This window comes from Perca fluviatilis, chromosome 1, assembly GCF_010015445.1.
Source record: "Perca fluviatilis chromosome 1, GENO_Pfluv_1.0, whole genome shotgun sequence".
In the NCBI taxonomy this organism is placed as follows: domain Eukaryota; kingdom Metazoa; phylum Chordata; class Actinopteri; order Perciformes; family Percidae; genus Perca; species Perca fluviatilis.
Genome location: NC_053112.1, coordinates 9,620,933 through 9,639,184, shown reverse-complemented (window position 1 = coordinate 9,639,184; position 18,252 = coordinate 9,620,933). Strand labels below are relative to the sequence as shown.

General features: G+C 41.0%; 1 protein-coding gene and 1 long non-coding RNA gene across 4 annotated transcripts in view; both read right to left on the bottom strand.

The window, feature by feature from the left end:
• Window positions 1-43: 43 nt before the first annotated feature.
• Window positions 44-1,127, bottom strand: LOC120559601. The gene is made up of 3 exons (XR_005639330.1): window positions 1,019-1,127; window positions 311-565; window positions 44-154 (listed from the first exon to the last, which is right to left on the bottom strand). It is a non-coding gene; the product is annotated as an uncharacterized LOC120559601 (long non-coding RNA).
• An 8,574-nt stretch (window positions 1,128-9,701) lies between these two features.
• The window catches only part of LOC120559363 (tetratricopeptide repeat protein 31-like), a 38,991-nt gene continuing 30,440 nt past the window's right edge, over window positions 9,702-18,252 (bottom strand). For all 3 annotated transcript variants that reach the window (XM_039801047.1, XM_039801030.1, XM_039801038.1), the window contains exons 7-16: window positions 17,546-17,591; window positions 16,527-16,617; window positions 16,269-16,410; window positions 16,008-16,112; window positions 15,137-15,224; window positions 14,033-14,066; window positions 13,583-13,657; window positions 11,848-11,950; window positions 11,616-11,755; window positions 9,702-10,420 (exon numbers count right to left, since the gene is read on the bottom strand). In XM_039801047.1, coding sequence (XP_039656981.1) covers window positions 10,285-10,420; window positions 11,616-11,755; window positions 11,848-11,950; window positions 13,583-13,657; window positions 14,033-14,066; window positions 15,137-15,224; window positions 16,008-16,112; window positions 16,269-16,410; window positions 16,527-16,617; window positions 17,546-17,591 — 960 coding nt within the window. In that variant the 3' untranslated portion in view covers window positions 9,702-10,284. The remainder of the gene's footprint in view (window positions 10,421-11,615; window positions 11,756-11,847; window positions 11,951-13,582; window positions 13,658-14,032; window positions 14,067-15,136; window positions 15,225-16,007; window positions 16,113-16,268; window positions 16,411-16,526; window positions 16,618-17,545; window positions 17,592-18,252) is intronic.

Here is an 18,252-nt window from a genome sequence, read left to right as displayed (position 1 = left end):
CTTCTTTCTGGTCCATGAGACAGTGTTTGGTTCTCCTTGTACCAGGTGTAGTTAGCTGCTGGGTTAGCATCACTGCTACAGGTCAGAGTCACTGAACTGCCCTCCACTATCTCAGCAGAGGGACTCACTGACACAGAGGGAAGCGTTGGACCATCTGGAAGAGACATTTGTTAACTGATTATTAAATACTATATTATGTGGCAGTATCTGAAACAGGATGTGTTGTGGGTTTGGGGCAAATCTGCTCCCTAATAGTGAATCAAACTACCTTATAGTAGTTATGTATTGCTTTCAAAAAGGTTTTACTCACATTTCACATTAATAAATGCATATTCAGATGTCCTCCCCAGCTGGTTCTCAGCTGTACAGTAATACTGTCCAGAGTCAGAGGACCAGATGGAGCTGAAGACGAGCTGTGATCCTTCACCGAGAAAGCCTGGATTCTCCTTGTACCAGGTGTAGTTAGCTGCTGGGTTAGCATCACTGCTACAGGTCAGAGTCACTGATCTGCCCTCCACTATCTCAGCAGAGGGACTCACTGACACAGAGGGGAGCTTTGGACCATCTGGAGTAGAAGGTATATGAACATAAATTAACTTTAAGATGAGAATATCGTACATACAATCTTTTCTTTGTTGTAGTTCCTAACTTAAAAATGTTTTGTTCACAGAAAGAAACATTTTATTTGTATTTGTAACATTTATTTATGGCCTGAATACTCCGAGGAGATCTCTAGCAGTCTTTCTGTTTGGCTCTCTATATAACCATGCTGTGTTTCATGTACATCAAAATTCAATTAACTCGTGTTTTCTGCACTCAACACCAATTACCCATCATTGCAGTGGTAAACAAATGATTTATCCTTTCTTTTTGGTTTACATTTGTAGTTTTCCATTTTCAAATTGAATCTTCTCTCTGGTTAAAATGACCCATCATTCGTCCAAACTGAATTATGGTGTCTATGTATTTTACTTTGGATTAACCAGATAAACTCATAATATGACAGTGGTGAACTCACACACTGAAAGAGAGCGAGAATCCTCATGTCCTTTGAAAGCACATGAGATGGCGTCTCCAGGATTAAAGTAATCCGCGTGAGTAGAAGTTTTCTCAGTCATATTTTTCAGTGCGTTCTTGAACCAGACGTAGGAGAGACCACCGGCTGGACTGCAGCGGCTGTGGCACTTCAGCTCTGCATAGGTCTGAGACTAATAGACTGTTGTTCTGATCAACTGCACCTGGAGATCTGCATTGAGAACAAAAAAAAGATTGGACACTTTGTAATCCCAGGCATCTTAGTCTATATCCACGACATTCTACTTCGGAGATTGCTCCGTTGATGCCGGAAATTCTGCCGGATGCATGTCTTTTCACCCAGATGTCCGTTACCTTCCACTTTCTTTGTGTTGGTGTTCTAACCTCTGGTGGATTTCTGAGGACTATGGTTAACTGCTCCTCAGATCTCTGCAGGGTAAATCCAGACAGCTAGCTAGACTATCTGTCCAATCTGAGTTTTCTGTTGCACAACTAAAACAACCTTTGAACGTACACATGTTCCACCAAAACAAGTTCCTTCCTGAGGCTATTTTGCAGAGGCACCGCTGCTCTGTCCGGCACTTAGCGCCGCCCAAGAAAGATTGTCATTGGTTTGAAGAAATGCCAATAAACCAGAGCATGTTTTTCTCCCTGTGCTGTGTGGACTAGCCAGACCGTGTGTGGACTAGCCAGACCGTCCTCTGCAGCGCTGTGGGGGAAGGTCTGGCAAAGCAAGGCTACAGGCATATATACCTAACAAATAGGTCACAATTCCTTGTCGTACGGCAAGAAAAAAAAAAAAAAAAACATCACACTATACATACTCATAATGTAGAATTATTGTCAACATGTTCAGTGTTTTTAAATGTACTGTGTTGGTGTATTTCCATCAGTTTGTGTTGATCAGTACCTGTGACAGTCAGAGTTGTTCCAGGTAAACTACTCCATTCAAATCTTGGCGTTTTGAACTTGAAGTGATACTCAGCTGAGTCTCTCTCTCTCAGGTCAGAGATTCTCAGAGTGGAGCGTCCTCTCTCTGTTTCAACATGAACACGACCTGTATACTGGGAGTCTGTACTAAGGTCTTCAGGCTGGGAAGGATTCTGCCACTGAGAACTACGATCAGGACTGAACCAGAATGTAGATTCAACTTGATCTTCGTAACTGTTATACGTGCAAGAAATGTCCACTGAAGAGCCTTTAGAGACGCAGATGCTTCTGGCTGTGTATGTCACTCTGTTGCAGATTTGACCAAAGACACCTGAAATATAATATATGTAATCATATATTTGGACCTACAGGAAGCAATAGTACAAATGTACCTAAGGCAGTCAATGTTTAATTACAAAACAACTTACAATTCACTAATGTGTCTATAATGCTGATTTGCTAAATTCTAAAAACTATGCATCCCTTTTTTCCGTACACAGTGGTCATCAATCATTACATTTGACATTTTCTTTGGGAATGAAGTTCAGTAACTATGGTTGGTTAAACTCTCAGCACACCAGCATCACAGTGACATCACAGTCAGGCGCGGAACGAGGGTGTGGCTTCTGGGGCTCCAGCACGGAATGTTTTCTCAAAAAGCCCCGAATCTTGGAGGGTTTTTAAATAAATTCAACTTTGTGTCATTTCCCCTCAGTCTCTTTGATTCTGTTTATGCCTACCCTATCGACTCTTCTGTACATTATTAAGTAGAAACATCAATTTGTTGCCTCTTTCGAGGTGGATTAGTTGTGTTTTGTTTTCAGAATGATGACAACAGTTGGAGAACAATTAGATACAAAATAGGACGTAGGCTCTACAGGATGATTCTTTCCCTCGGAAACTATCTTGTTTTTCCCAAATGATGTACAGATTTTTAGACATTCTGTTATCAAATGGCTTGAAAAATTGTGCACATAGCTGCCGTAAATGAAGCATACCCACGGCATACCCAACATCTGGCACCGCCCCTGATCACAGTGTCTGTCGGTGTAAACGTTGTGCTGAAAAAAGTTCCACTTCGTTTATTACAGTAAGTGAACAACAATAGTGGCAGTCACCAACTCCCCTCCCTGTGTCAATTTTGGCTCAGTGCTGCGCTTAGAGCATGACTTGCTAAATGTGTTTCAAAAAGGAGATGTGAGAATAGCTTGACCGCAGAATACTATTTTGGTGGTGTGCTGATAAAGAAGGCAGGGGCGATACTAAGTATCTACATTTTTAGAAGCCTTGTTTACGGTATTTATTCGTGTGCTTAACTTTAGTTCAGTGTGATGTTTAGTGTGCTGGATATGTAGTATGGTCAAATGTGATAATGCAGACGGCAGCTTGAGCTTTGTTTGACAAACTGTCTAAGCAATAGAAGAAAAAAAACTGTGAAAAAGCTCCACCAGATGGCGTTCTTTTATAGAGAAAGACAGTGGAGTACACTCACACACTGGAGGAGCAGAGAAATCTACATGTCCTTTCACAGCACAGGAATAACTGTCTGCAGGATCAACGTAGTCTGAATATGAGGACGATGTTTCCTCCTGAATTGTCTGCCCGTTCGTACCAGATGTAGGATGGATGATCAGGTAGATGACAAGTGCTTTGACAAAACTGCTGAGCCCAGGTAAAATACGATCTTCTCACCTGCACCCGGAGATCTGGATCTGTGAAGAAGGAGCAAACTGTGAGCATTCACAAACGTGCCAATACACAATAATTAGTAGTAGGGCTGCACAATATATCGTTTTCTATCGTCAGCACGATATCAACTTGCGCAATAAACATAACGCAAAAGGCTGCAACATATTGCGAAAGGGCAGCGACTTATTGTGAAAGGCTGTGACATATTGCGAAAGGCTGTAACTTATCGCGAAAGGATGTGACATATTGTGAAAAGGCTGCGACATCGCGAAATGCTGCGACATATTGTTAAAGGGCTGTAACTTCTCATGAAAGGGCAGCGACATATCGCGAAAGGCTGTGACTAATCGCAAAAAGGCTGCGACATATCGCGAAAGGCTGCGACATATCGCGAAAGGCTGCGACATATCGCGAAGGGCTGCGACATATCGCGAAAGGCTGCGACATATCACGAAAGGCTGCGACATATCGCGAAAGGCTGCGACATATCGCGAAAGGCTGCGACATATCGCGAAGGGCTGCGACATATCGCGAAAGGCTGCGACATATCGCGAAAGGCTGCGACATATCGCAAAGGGCTGCGACATATCGCGAAAGGCTGTGACATACCGCAAAAGGCAGGCCGCGACATATTGCAAAAGGATATCGCGAAAAACACTCCGATTTCTTTTTTTTTGGGAGTTTGTTTGTTGAAAAAGAATATCAGTAGAAAACTGCACTTTCATTCTTTTTTTAACGGTGCTTTTTATATTCAATTCAGTGTTCAATTTGTTCAATAAAAGAATAATGAAAATGATTTCCTTTCATTTGTTTTAAATTCAACAAGCAATTTGTTGAATTTTGGTAGAATACTGAAAGCAGCAAAACGGATTACACTTTAATATCCTAATAGCCCTTTAATTATTAACATATCCTAGATGGTAAACATTTGGAAATTAAAAAATGTTACCTGTGACAGATAAAGTGACTCCCGGTGAACCTTTTAATCTCCCGACTCGTCTGTGTTTGAACCTGAACTTGTACTCTGCAGAGTCGCTCTCTCTCAGGTCTGAGATTCTTAAAGTGCAGGTGGTCGTATCACAGTAATACTTCACACGGCCTGCGTACTCCGAGTCTGTTCTCAGATCCACAGGTCCGTCTTCCTGCATTTCAGTAAACCATAATATGTGCTCCACTGGGACAGGACGTCTTTTTACTGTGGATGGCTGTCTGCAGGTGCAGCGTATGTCCACTGTTGATCCTCTCACGGCACAGACCTGAGCAGACATGTAAGTCACCCCATTCCTGCTTTGTGCCACTGTAACACAGAAGATTACAAACACATTAGAAACCAGAATCAAATTCACAGTATGTAACATAAGATGACTTACATCTGCAGTGAAATCTGATTTGGGGGAAAGATAACATCAGCAAGCAAAAATACAGAAAAGGTGTTCTGTTTTACAGACTGCAAAGGAACAGTATATATATATATATATATATATATATATATATATATATATATATATATATTATATAAAAAAAATATTTTATATAAGAAAGCCATGATGTCTCTCTCTCTCTCTCTCTCTCTCTCTCTCTCTCTCTCTCTCTCATGGTCAGGCCAAATTCTCTGGGCGTGCAAAGCAAAGAAAGGGGTGATTCCAGATCGGCCCATCTGAGCTTTCATTTTCTCAAAGGCAGAGCAGGATACCCAGGGCTCGGTTTACACCTATCACCATTTCTAGCCACTGGGGCATAGTTAGGCTGGGGGAACTAACTACTTTGTTTTGCTTGGTTCATTTCCTCTCTGTGGACGTGTGTAAAAAAAAAACTGCAGAGGCACACTAAGTCATGGCTGGGCAACTATCCAGAGCTAGAGATAATAAGATAGCTAACAAAAACAAAAAGATAACTATACAAAAGAGATATCTTAGCATACACAACCTTGTCTCTAATTTCTCTCCAAAAACATTTCCTGTTGAACTAGAAAGCAGAACGGGGATTTCCGTTGTCATAAAAGTATTTAACCAGTACAAACTATATTCCATTTTTACACCTGAAAGATGCAGGTAGGGACTTGAATTTGAATTTTAAAAGCAAGAAACTGTTTGGTCTCAGGTTGGGCTGACCATATCACACAACAACTGATGTATATTGCTGCATATGTCCTATCAGCATTGCTCATGACAGACATTGCTTTTCTTAGATCTTTAGTGGAGCAAAAATGTAAAGCTTGTTGCTATATTGCATAACTTTTATCATTTTAAGATGTACTTTGTCAGCTGTAGCTGTATTCAGAGCTACAATACTGCAACATGCAGATCCACAGTTATGTCAACATTCTAGCGTTTAGTACCGGTATGTAACTATGTTAGCATTATGCTCCAAGTGCCACTGAGTTATACTAATGTTAGCATGTCAACAGCAAACTCTAAAATGCTGACATTTAGCTTGTCAAGCTATGTAAGCATTACTCCAAGTGCTTCTGAATAATGCTAACCTTAGCATGTTAGCATGCCAACCAATGAGAAGATTTAGCTGGCATATTGGCAAATTCTACCATTGTTAATATCGTAACACGCTTAGCCTTAAAGATAGCATAACATAGGCTACTAAAACTATATAAAAAGCAAGCAGAAATGAGGCTATTTTTTTCAGATACTAACATTTGATGTTTATGAAGAATTTTGTAAAATTCTGCTGCTTTCACATCATATGGAAGTTGCTGTATTACTGTTTCTTACTTATGATATACAGTTGTGTTCAAAATAATAGCAATGTGATTTAAAAAAGTGAATAATGCTCACAATCCTTAGAATAGCTTTTAATTCCATAATATCAATGCATTGGGAACACTGCAGATTCAATTCTAAATCAAAACATAACCAAAATTGATCAAGTTTGTGTTATACCTTTACAGAAAGTGAAGAAAATGGAATATTAGGCTGTTCAAACATTTACTGTATAAACTGAAAAATGTCTCAAGGGTTTGCTTTACTTTGAATCACTGCACTAATATTTAGTTGCATAACCATTATTTCTGAGAACTGCTTCACATCTGTGTGAAGTCGACCAACTTCTGGCACCTGTGAACAGGTATTCCAGCCCAGGACGATTGCACTACATTCCACAATTCCTCTGCATTACTGGGTTTTGCCTCAGAAACAGCATGTTTGATGTCACCTATGGGATGGAGGTCTGGGGATTGGGCTGGCCACTCCATAACATCGATCTTGTTCATCTAGAACCAAGACTTTGCTCGCTTACTGGTGTGTTTTGGGTCATTGTCTTGTTGAAAGACCCATTTCAAAGGCATTTCCTCTTCAGCATAAGACAACATGACCTCTTCAAGTATTTTGATGTATTGAAACTTATCCATGATCCTTGGTATGCAATAAATAGGCCAAACACCACAGCATGAGAAACATCCCCATAACATGATTTTTGCACCACCATGCTTTACTGTCTTCACAGTACTGTGGCTTGAATTCAGTGCAAGGGGGTCGTCATCAGGTGAATCTTGGACGGGGCACGTAAATGTACATCTATGTGAACTTCAGAAGGATGTGGTCTTGTGGTTCAAACCTGTCACGTCTTTCTTCCGCTTCACATTATGGGAAAACAAAATTTAAGAATACTTTTTAGGCCTGTAAGCACATGCACTGCTCATATTGTGTATATACCCCAGCCTAACAATAATGGAGGGGACTATTTGAAGACATGTTTTTAATCTTTGCTTGAGTACCTGTTGTGACGGTTCAGATTCAATTTAGTAGCATGCTATCAGTCCCAAACAGGGCTAATTATGTATTCGGACAAACTGTCTGCGGCCCCTAGACCCAAAAAGAACAATTTTGCTCTCATCAATCCACACAATTCTCCTTTGGCCAGTCAACGTGTCCTTTGGCAAATTTCAACCTATTCAGTAGATGTCTTTTGGAGCTGATCATTGGTTGAGCCTTTGCCATTTTGGCTATTCTTCGAGCCCTTCGAATGGTAGTTGACCGTTTTTCCCACGTCGTTCAGGCTTTGGATGCCATTTCAAGGCATTTGAAATAATTTTGGCTGAGCAGCCTATAGTTTTTTTGCACTTCTTTATATGTTTTCCCCTCTCCAATCAACTTTTTAATCAAAGTCCGCTGTTCTTCAGAGCAATGACTGGAACGACCCATTTTGCTGAGTATTTCAGTGTGAAATGCACCATAACCAGCATGCACAAAATTTGCTTCCTTCCTTCCTTCAATATGGGCCATAATTGACACCTGTGTCTTCGCAGAATCAATCACCTCACTAAGTGAACACAACACTGCTATTATTTTGAACATGCCCCTTTCGATTACAGATTCAATTACACAGAATGAGCAGCATGCATGTCATGACTGTTGAGTCTGTTGGTTTTCTATGACTCTACAACACTTACTAGTAAATTATTTGCCATGTAGAAATATCACTTCTACCAAAAAATTTGATTTATGAGGTTATTAGTGATGTTGGACTGCTATTATTCTGAACACAACTGTATATCCAACTTAAAACAAATGTTAGTGTCTCAGATCAGCCAAAATCCACTATTTGAGATAACAATACCAGGAGACAATAACATGTAATTGTCATTTTCCCATCAATGTTTAGGTAAAAATATACAGTGAGATGTTATGAAAAAATTAAGTTTACAGAAAGACAAGTGAATGTTTGGAGGGTTTTAAAGGTCTGCAACAAACTGCATCTCATAACACATACTGTATCTAGAACAGTGGTAAACTGAGAGTTCAAACCAACCTTCCTCTGAAGTTCTTTGAGTCAACTGAATAAATGTCATACATTCACTAAAATGTAAATGTACAGTACCTGTCATGGAAAGAAAGAGGACAACAAATCCACTTGTTGCTGATGTTAAACCCATAGCAGCTCCTCTCATCTCTCTATTTGTTAAAACACACCATCAGGTGGCTCTTGTACGGGGCACGTAAATGTACATCTACGTGAACTTCAGAAGGATGTGGTCTTGTGGTTCAAACCTGTCACGTCTTTCTTCCGCTTCACATTATGGGAAAACAAAATGTAAGAATACTTTTTAGGCCTGTAAGCATATGCACTGCTCATATTGTGTATATACCCCAGCCTAACAATAATGGAGGGGACTATTTGAAGACATGTTTTTAATCTTTGCTTGAGTACCTGTTGTGACAGTTCAGATTCAATTTAGTAGCATGCCATCAGTCCCAAACAGGGCTAATTATGTATAGAATAGGAGAGGGTTAAATCATCTAAAGAGACATCAAGTGGCATGGGGAAGATACAATCACATCCTCCATCACCATCTGGTACGCTGCTAGCACTGCCAAGGACAAGGGCAGACTGCAGCGTGTCATTCGGTCTGCAGAGAAGGTGATTGGCTGCAATCTGCCACCGCTCCAGGATCTTTACGCCACCAGGACTCTGAAGCGTGCTGGAAAGATTGTGGCTGACCCCTCCCACCCCGGCCACAAACTCTGGCAGGAGGCTGAGGTCTATCAGGACCAAAACCTCACACCACAAGAACAGTTTTTTTTCCCTGACTCTCTCCACACTCCACCTCCACCTCTGGCTCTACATGTCACTGTACTTACTCTGCTGTGCTGCTCTTTTTATTTTATTTTTATATTTATTTTTAATTAATACATAACTGTGTATATATGTTTTTACTTCTATTGTCATATACTGGTGCTCGATTCTCTTAGCCCTCTTGTATTTAGAGATTGTGTGACACGCACCTACAGCACCAAAACAAATTCCTTGTATGTGTAAAGAATGTACTTGGCAATAAAGCTTTTTCTGATTCTGATTCTGATTCAATGTCCACAATTTCAAATGGATTTTTGAGAACTATTCAACAATTTAATTAAATGTTATATATTATGTCAAATCATAACCTAATTTGTCTGTGGATGTTCTCAGTCATACAGGTCGTGATAGTTCTCTAAAAGCTAAGGCAACATTTGAATTCTTATCATTTCTAATGTGTTAGTTGGGATTTGAAAGAGTTAAGTAAAGTAAGGTGTTGAGTAAACACGAAAACATTTCAATGTGTTTAATTTAGTTGATTTATTGTTTTTTTTTTCAAATACATTTGAAATGCTCTTTAAAAAATATGAAAAATAACTCTTGACTTTAATGTAATCCAAGAGGGGTGTTGAAGAGATAAAGTTTGTCACTGAGCTTAGGTTTTGAGAAGTGTTCCCGATATGGTTCAACCAAACGTATTCGTCCAAGTAAATCCTTCTGATGACAGATGACTGATACTTGCCACAGAGCAGAGATCTCCACGCAGAAACCTTATCGGATCCAAATGGAGCCAAGAGACGCTTATCCACGCTTCCAATGATTTAAATTCCTCGGAGGACTTCCTTACATCAGAAGTTCTGCGTTATCATGTGAATTCTTTAAGCGTCTTTCTGAGGTTAGGGCTCTTGACGTTCTAACCTCATCGTGTCAGGGACCCAACCTCTGACTTTGGCTATCACATACATACCATATCTGACTCTCTCTTTCCCACACACACACGTTCACGTGTCCACTCCATGCTCGCTGTCCTTCTTGTTCCCGCTCCCCGTCTAAATCCTTCATTAATGCGTCCTGATGCTGGGGTTGGGAGGGCAGGGGACGCAGTTAGGGATGCCATGGTTTCTTGTCTCGACCTTGTTGGTCTGGTATGTGTTTGAAACGGCACTTGTCGCCATAGAAACAGCCTGTGGTCCGCCAGTAGAAGCACTCATCTCCATATATAGGTACACACCGTCTGGACCTGCTTGGACAGAACCAGACTGCGTCACGTTCACAGACAAATGCACGTAAGCATGCAGGCAAACAATGGAATGCTAATGGGGCATGGAGACGGAGACAATGAGACAATAAAGCACACAAGATGATGTCCTGTCGGTCATGTTAACTCCTGTGTCGAAGGATTATTCTGTTTTTTTTTAACCGCTGATTATTGTGGATGGAAGATGTTGGATCTTAGCCTGAAAACGCTCTAAGGAACTGAGATTTGTCCTCTCCAGTAAAGTTTTTTTTTCACTGTGAATGTATATAGAAAGAATGTATATAAAACATTTAAAAAGATTTAAAAAGTTGTCTTTTGTGTTATGCTTTGATCATAAGGCCCTATCCTCCCAAAACATCACACCGACATTTCTACTATTATTCTTTACACTAACTTTAAGTTAATGCTAATCTTTATCCCTAAAACAGCTTAAAGATGTGATAGCTGGTAAGGATGTCCTAACTTTATAAAGGACCAATGTGGGTTTACACCAAGGGTTGATGCATAGACTGTATAAGTGAAGCCAAAACATCTGGATTGTCCTCTGGTGGCTGCAGTACAGGTCATAAACCCCACCCTCCTCCATTAGCAGATGGGCCATTGGCCAAATTAAAAAGTCAAAGTGCACGTCAAATAAATGTTTCCCAAAGATGGTTTCTGTCATTTAGGTAGTTCTTATCACGCTGATGTTTGTTCAAGTGTCATTTTTCTCATAACTTTGGGTTTTATTAGTTATTTGATGCTATAAAAATAGCTGGGATTGACTTGCGATTGGGTGTATGGGCAGGCAGGGTTCAAAATTTACTTTTTTGCCAGCCGCCAAATGGCTAGTACATTTTCAAATTTGACCAGCCACTCAATAGATTACCATTGTTTTTTTGGGCTGGTGAGTGAAGCAAATCTACCAGCCACTTGCATATTTTACCAGCATTTGGCTGGTAGATGGTGCTTATTTTAAACCCTGTGGGCGGGACTTTCATACCGCGGCTCCAATCACTACTGCGCAGACTCTGGCTCCAAAATTACAAGATGGAAGCGCCCGTATCCGGGATATTTTGGCTTCACTTTTGTACAGTGGGAGGAAGGATCTTGCTTTACAGTCTATGGTTTAGGCCTGCAGAGTGGGCACAATGTTGCACCACACAGATACACATGTCGAGAGGAAGTTGCCCAGTACCCTATAGCAGCTGAGCTCGGCAGTGTTCCCGCAGCGCTGGAGCTGAGGCTGGTGTTGTTCTTTTGGATGGGCGGCAGGGGGCGCTGGATCCAACGATCTGGGTACCTCATCACCAGTTTGCTGCTGCCCAGCTCCACACCCTGCACAGGAAGAAGCCGCACATTAAAATACTCGTACAATGACTGTTACATTCGAGATGAGTAACATCATGTTGAGTTTGTTCATCACTCACCTGCAGCTTATCCAGGGCTTTGGCAGCCATGTTGGCATTCTTGAAGTTGACGAAGGCACAGAAACGCTCATGAAGAACTCTGATGCTCTCTATTTCACCAAACCTGTAACCATGGAAACACAGAGCCTTTGACTTAGTGGATGACAATTTTTCGGGACTCTCGTGGTACGGGAGTCAATCTCACTGTTGGTAACGTGATAGGGACATCAGGCATAGGGCATAGAACTCAACGGGAGCCGGGGGAGCGGGATGGAGCCGGAGATTAAATAAAAAAATTACGCTGTAATGCGGTGAGTGCTCCCAAAGATTGCGAGGCATTCCTAGGCTACTTAGTATGCAGAAGGCAGCGATTAGTCTAACCTACCCGAAATCGATAAATGTGTGTTTTGAGTGTGAGAAGATCTCCCTTAGGAATTACGTAATGAATAATACATTTATAGTGTAGCCTAAATTTCCGAGGCAACCTCAGTGATTTGACCGCAATTAACCAAACATGATACAGGGCGGCAACAGAATCTGATAACTTTAGACAACATAAGGAACGAAACGGGAGCGTGACGGGATTCAGGAGTCTTTCTCTCGGGATTTGTGTTCGGGATATGATAGGAGTATTTTCGTGGGCTCGGGATGGGATGGGAGTGCTAATTGATTCCCGTGTCACCCTCTACTTTGACTACAGAAAACCATGTGGTACAGACCTGCAGGCAAAGTGATGCTGGTTGTGCTTCATATCCAGCGCTGACCATTAATATTGTCATTATTATGATTACAGTAGTACACCAACCCTTCCACTACTGATGCTAGTGGTACTGCGACAACTAGTGCTACTCCTGCTACTACTACTGCTACTATAACTACCTCTGACTATGCAAAAGCTATGGCTACATCTTACCTACATCTCTCTGAAACTACTAGCATAACTTCTACTACTACTAAGCAAATGTAACACCAGTTTTCACAAGTCTAGTCTCTACTATGTGGGTCTTTATTATGGACTTTAAGCAGCCACGGTCGCAGGCCTGGGTATCTACAATCGAGTTGATTCCTATTCACAAGGTCCGGTTTCGATTGCAGAACATTTCAGTAACAATACCAATTTTTCTTGGATATAAAAGAAATTCTCAGAGAACTTGTGCTGTAAATTGTACAAGCAAGAAGCAACCCTCAAAAATTTTTTCATAATGAACCAGGTAAGAATTGACCCCCAAATACTTAGTTTAAAATACTTTTTACTTAACAGGACTAATTATATTGCCATAATTAACATATTAAAAAATCTATTTCAGAACACTCAAACAAACAAACGATTTTAATTGGAGATTGGATTAGGTTAACCCAGCCCTACATGGTTGAATGGATCGCTCCATTCCAACCATTTATTGACGTTGTAGCCCAACTGCCAAGTTTGGCGCACCCACTACTACATCACACCCGTTGGAACGTTCCTGGAACACCTTAGCCGACCCTTCAACGGTCACTGCTTAAAACCCTATTAATTATTGCTGCAGCTGTTATAGTTGGTGCTTTTTATTACCCTTCATAAAATATGAAGTATGTGAAGTATGTCTTGTTTTTATAGTTGTACTGCCTTCATTTGTTTTTCACTACATATAAAACCACACACACACACACACACACACACACACACACACACACACACACACACACACACACACACACACACACACACACACACACACACACACACACACACACACACACACAGTCTTTTTACATTTTGAAGAGATCCAAGAGGTCTGTCTCTGTAACCTCCACTGTAATGTTCCCAACCCACAGAGAGCGACAGCTCCTGCGGAATAGAAAAGAGAAGTTAGTGGGAGAAAAGAGAAGGCTGTGAACAGGAAGAATAGAAGTAAGGCAAAGATCACAGAGAGGATAATATGTGAGAGTGATTATTTGTCTAGTATTTGAAAGCCAAAAGTTTACATGACATTATAATTTTTAATTACCCGGCCACAGTATAAGATATTAACAGTTCCCAGTGTATATATTTAACTGAAAGATAACATATGATTTATATATGTCTATAAAAATAGAGGATTGGTTTGCTTCACGTTTGAAATGATACTGTATTAACATTCACGCCCTCAAAACATTCTGCAGTCCTGAAGATTTCAAAGTGATTGGTGTGATTATGTGTATTGCTAATAGCCATACAACATACCCACTCTGGTCCTGCTGAGATGTGTGCTTTAGTGCTGGAAGTCAGAGACAGGAAGTAGACATTATGTAATGACAAAACAATAAAAACAGGGCATCGATATGATGTATTTACCATGGGTCAACCACTGATGTCTGCTGTAAATTACATATCTTTCTCTGGCTAGCTGTGCTATTGTGCCGACACTGTATAAATTAAACATAATATCGGACTTTAAAACAGTTTATGCATGGTAAGTGTTTGTCTGTTTACTTATAGGATCTACTGCATGTCTACTAGTATAACGAGTGCAGATTCATACTATATGTCTTTATATCCAACACACTGATTTCACTCTGAAGATTACACATTTCTCTGCCCCTAATACCATCCTAACTTCAAAGTATTGTCTGTAGTGTGCTGTTCATTGTACAGTAGAAAATCGATATTTTAATGTTCATGTTTTTTAATAATGTCTCTATACACAAAGGTCTTTCTTTCATGATGTACGGTCAGTTACCCCCAATTTCCAACGGTTGCGGAACGTCTGCGGATCTGCTCCGGCAGGTCCGCAGCCCTCCGGAGCAGATACGCAGAGCTTTTATTTTTCCCGGACGCCGGAGAGCTCCGCAGCAATTCAGCACACGGCAGATAGTGCGGGACAGGAAGTCGAGCACAGAAGCAAAATAAAACATCCGGTTAATTTTTCAAAATAAAATACACCGTGCTCACGGCGGATCATATTTCCCTGCACTACACCTTGAAAACACAGCACAGAGTTGTTTCCCCTCTACTCCTCTGGATGGAAACTAACTGTTGTTTGGTTTTGTGGTTCTATTCTACGTGAATTCGTGAGATCTCGTGGGTCCTTGTGACTTCAGCTGTCAGTCATGGCCGCAGCCGTTACGCAACAAATCCGGACCGGGTGGGTATTGATGGACGGCGGAGCATGCAGCCGGCACGCAGATGCAGCCGGCACGCAGCGGAGCCGGCACGCAGCGGAGCCGGTCCGCAGACGTTCTGCATCCGGTGGAAATCCCCAGTTAGTAGCAGCATGTGTCTCCTATTGACATCTGATGTGACTGCTGCCCCAGTGTGGACAGCTGTGGCACTGCAGCTGGTTCTTACTTTTGGCCTCGGGTGAGGTGGTGGCCGCCTGAACGGTGGTGAACTTCTCCAGCAGCAGTTTACTCTGCTCTTCCTCAAAACCCAACTCCTAAAAGTAAAAAGGCAAATATGTACATTACAGTTATATCGTGTAAACATCACTCTTCCTTTCAAATGCCCTGACGCAAGACACTTAATCCATATTTGGACAAGAGCAACACTTCAGTTCTAACCAACTGGTTAGGAGGCATGTATGAGATTCTGAGATGTCAAAAGAAATAAACTTCCCTCCAACACACCCACTAGCTTACCGAGCTCTAGTGGGCCTCAACCTGTGGATGCTAATTTCAGAGTAAAAAAACCTGACACTGGTCATCAAAGCTACAATATTATCGAAACTCTTAGTCCATCTTGACCTATTAACAGCCAGCTAACCACATGTCCATGAGTTTTTTTTTGACACAGTAATTTTGGTTTGATATATCCTGTAGATGTCATGTTCTTTAACCCTCCTGTTGTCTATATCAGAACTATGACAAAAGAATGTTGGAAAAAGTGAGAAATGTTGGAAAAATCTAAAACTAAAAGTAACCAAAAAAAACATCGGAAAAAGCGACAAAAAACTTGTTAAAAAATTGATAAAAACATAATTAAAAAAACTGCAAAAAAGTGACAAAAAATTTGGTATAAAATCGACAAAAACGTTGAGAAAAGTGTCGAAAAAGAATGTTGAATGTTGAAATTTCAACTCAGAAAAACACAAAGTTGCATGGTCGACGGGAAGACAACACAAGGGTTAAAATTATCCCTACAAAATAACAAAATAAAAAAGTATAAACTTTGACCGCAGCCTCGGAGGAAGTCGACCCTTCTAGTCACTTGTCCTCCTCACCATGAGCTGCAGGAGCCGGCAGGTAAAGAGTTTACCGGATGCTTCCTTACAGCGCTGATCCAACTTCAGCACCTGCTCCATGGCTGCCTCCGCCTCACTGTACCGCTGGAACACACACACACACACACACACACACACACACACACACACACAGATCTGTTTAAAAACATTAATATTCAAGCAGGTAGCATCCCTTTGGTCCAAATACTAAATCACAGAGTGCAAATCATTACTTTTTGGGGTTGTACGTCAGGTGCTAACCTTTAACCCCATCAGAGCACACCCCTTACGGAAGTATCCCTTCGGCCAATAAGGAGCCAGCTGGATGGACCTCTGAGCGTCCGTGAGGGCGGAGGAGTACTGCTCCAGAACCCAATAGCAGTGAGAGCGGTTTCCATAGAACCTGCGAGAGTCACAGAGAGACACAGACGAAGATATTTATTTAAGGCAAAGTGAATGTGAAGAGGGAAAAGAGGCGCAGGTCGAGTGGAGTTGAGTTGGGTTCACGTTTCAGCTAACCTGTGGTCCCTCGGGTCGCAGTAGATGGCTTCTGTAAACATGTCCACTGCCTGGCTGTACTGGCCTTGCTCAAACATCTGAATGCCCTGCACTGGAGAAAGTACACACACATACATTTGCATTTTAAACTATGAGGACTTTACTGGCATAATGCATTCCCTCACACATACTTACATCTTCTTCTTTCTTATAAATATCCATTGACATTGTGTTCTGTGAATTATTTTTAGTACCCAGGACATTGTTTTTGAAAGGTAATGCTACAGTTTCAAGTTTTTAACATTGCATTTTTCAGTATATTTATGGAATGTGAGAAAATAGAAAAAAGGGTTTTTGTAATTTGGGTAAACTATCCTTTAACACTACTGCATTAGCAGTAGTCTCGCATTGCCAGACCTATCTCTGCAGCGCTGTGTCAGCGCTAGAGTAAAGTCTGGCTACAGCGCTTATTTATTCTGGGATAGGAGGGGGGAAAAATGCTCTGGCTTGTTTTTATTTTTTTAACATATCACAACCGTGGGTGGCGCTAAGCCTCGGATGCAGCACTGGTGCCCTTGCAAAATAGAAAGCGGACATAGCGGGAGGGGAGAAACATTCGATGTCAGGCTTTATATCAGCACTGTGCATCCGTTGAGCCAGACTACTTTAGCAGCAAGTCAGTAATAATTCCTCACGTTATTCTACGGTTTTTATCCAACTTACATTTAATAAACTAATCTCTGTTTCCCTGTGCTTCATCCAAAGTTTGACTCAACACATATTACATAAAATGTCAAGCTACTGCATTTATAATGGTAATTAAGTTATGTCTACTAATTATGATTAATAAGCATGAAACTAGAAAATACGGCCTTGCAGTTGTATGCCTCCCCCCGAATCAGTCAAGTTGCAGTTAACAGCCACGTTTGTCTCAGGGCGTTCCTGAAATGTGTAGTTATGAGGTGTATCTTGAGCACTAGACTTATTAAAAGGGAACCAGGTGTAAAGTCACAAAAAGGACAGCAAATAGATAGATTCACCTGTCAGAGACTCCCCCCTCCTCTTCATTTCTTCTGTGCTTTCTACCTGCAATCACAACAGACAGTGTAGGAGCCAAAAAAAAGCAGTTTTTGTTTATATTTAAACAACAATAGTTATTATTTTAAGACTTCCCATATTTTGGTTATAGTTCTGACCAACTGATTGTGATTGACAGCTAGGCCACTGATTGGCAAATCTGCCACACCGTAGTAATTGTGGGTGTGGTATAATTGATAAAGGGAAGTTGGAAACAGTGGTTCTTTTTTGTTAGTCCTAGCTTTAGTTGAGACCAAACACAGTTTTTTAACCACATCTAGTCATCCTGTTTCATCTTATTTGATATCATTTAAGAAACCTTAAGTATTATTTATTTTTCCCTTATTCACACACATGCAACACTAGCCTACAACGTTTTGGTAGGATCATAAAGATTTGGTTCTATAGGTAGGATATTTGTGTTTAATTATTATTTTCAAACAATGACCGCATACCTGGATCAACAACAAAGGAACAAAGGTGCGTTAAAACCGCTGTTCTATTGCTGGGGCAGCGGCTATAATTTTGAAAGCAATAGCCACAACAGACAGTGTTGTTAGTATAGTGTAAGCAATGCTGATTTTCTGGTCTCCACATCTTCAGCAAAAAGAACTAATCCTTCATCAGACAAATCAAAAAAACATGCTGGAGAATTACATTTCCATTGTTC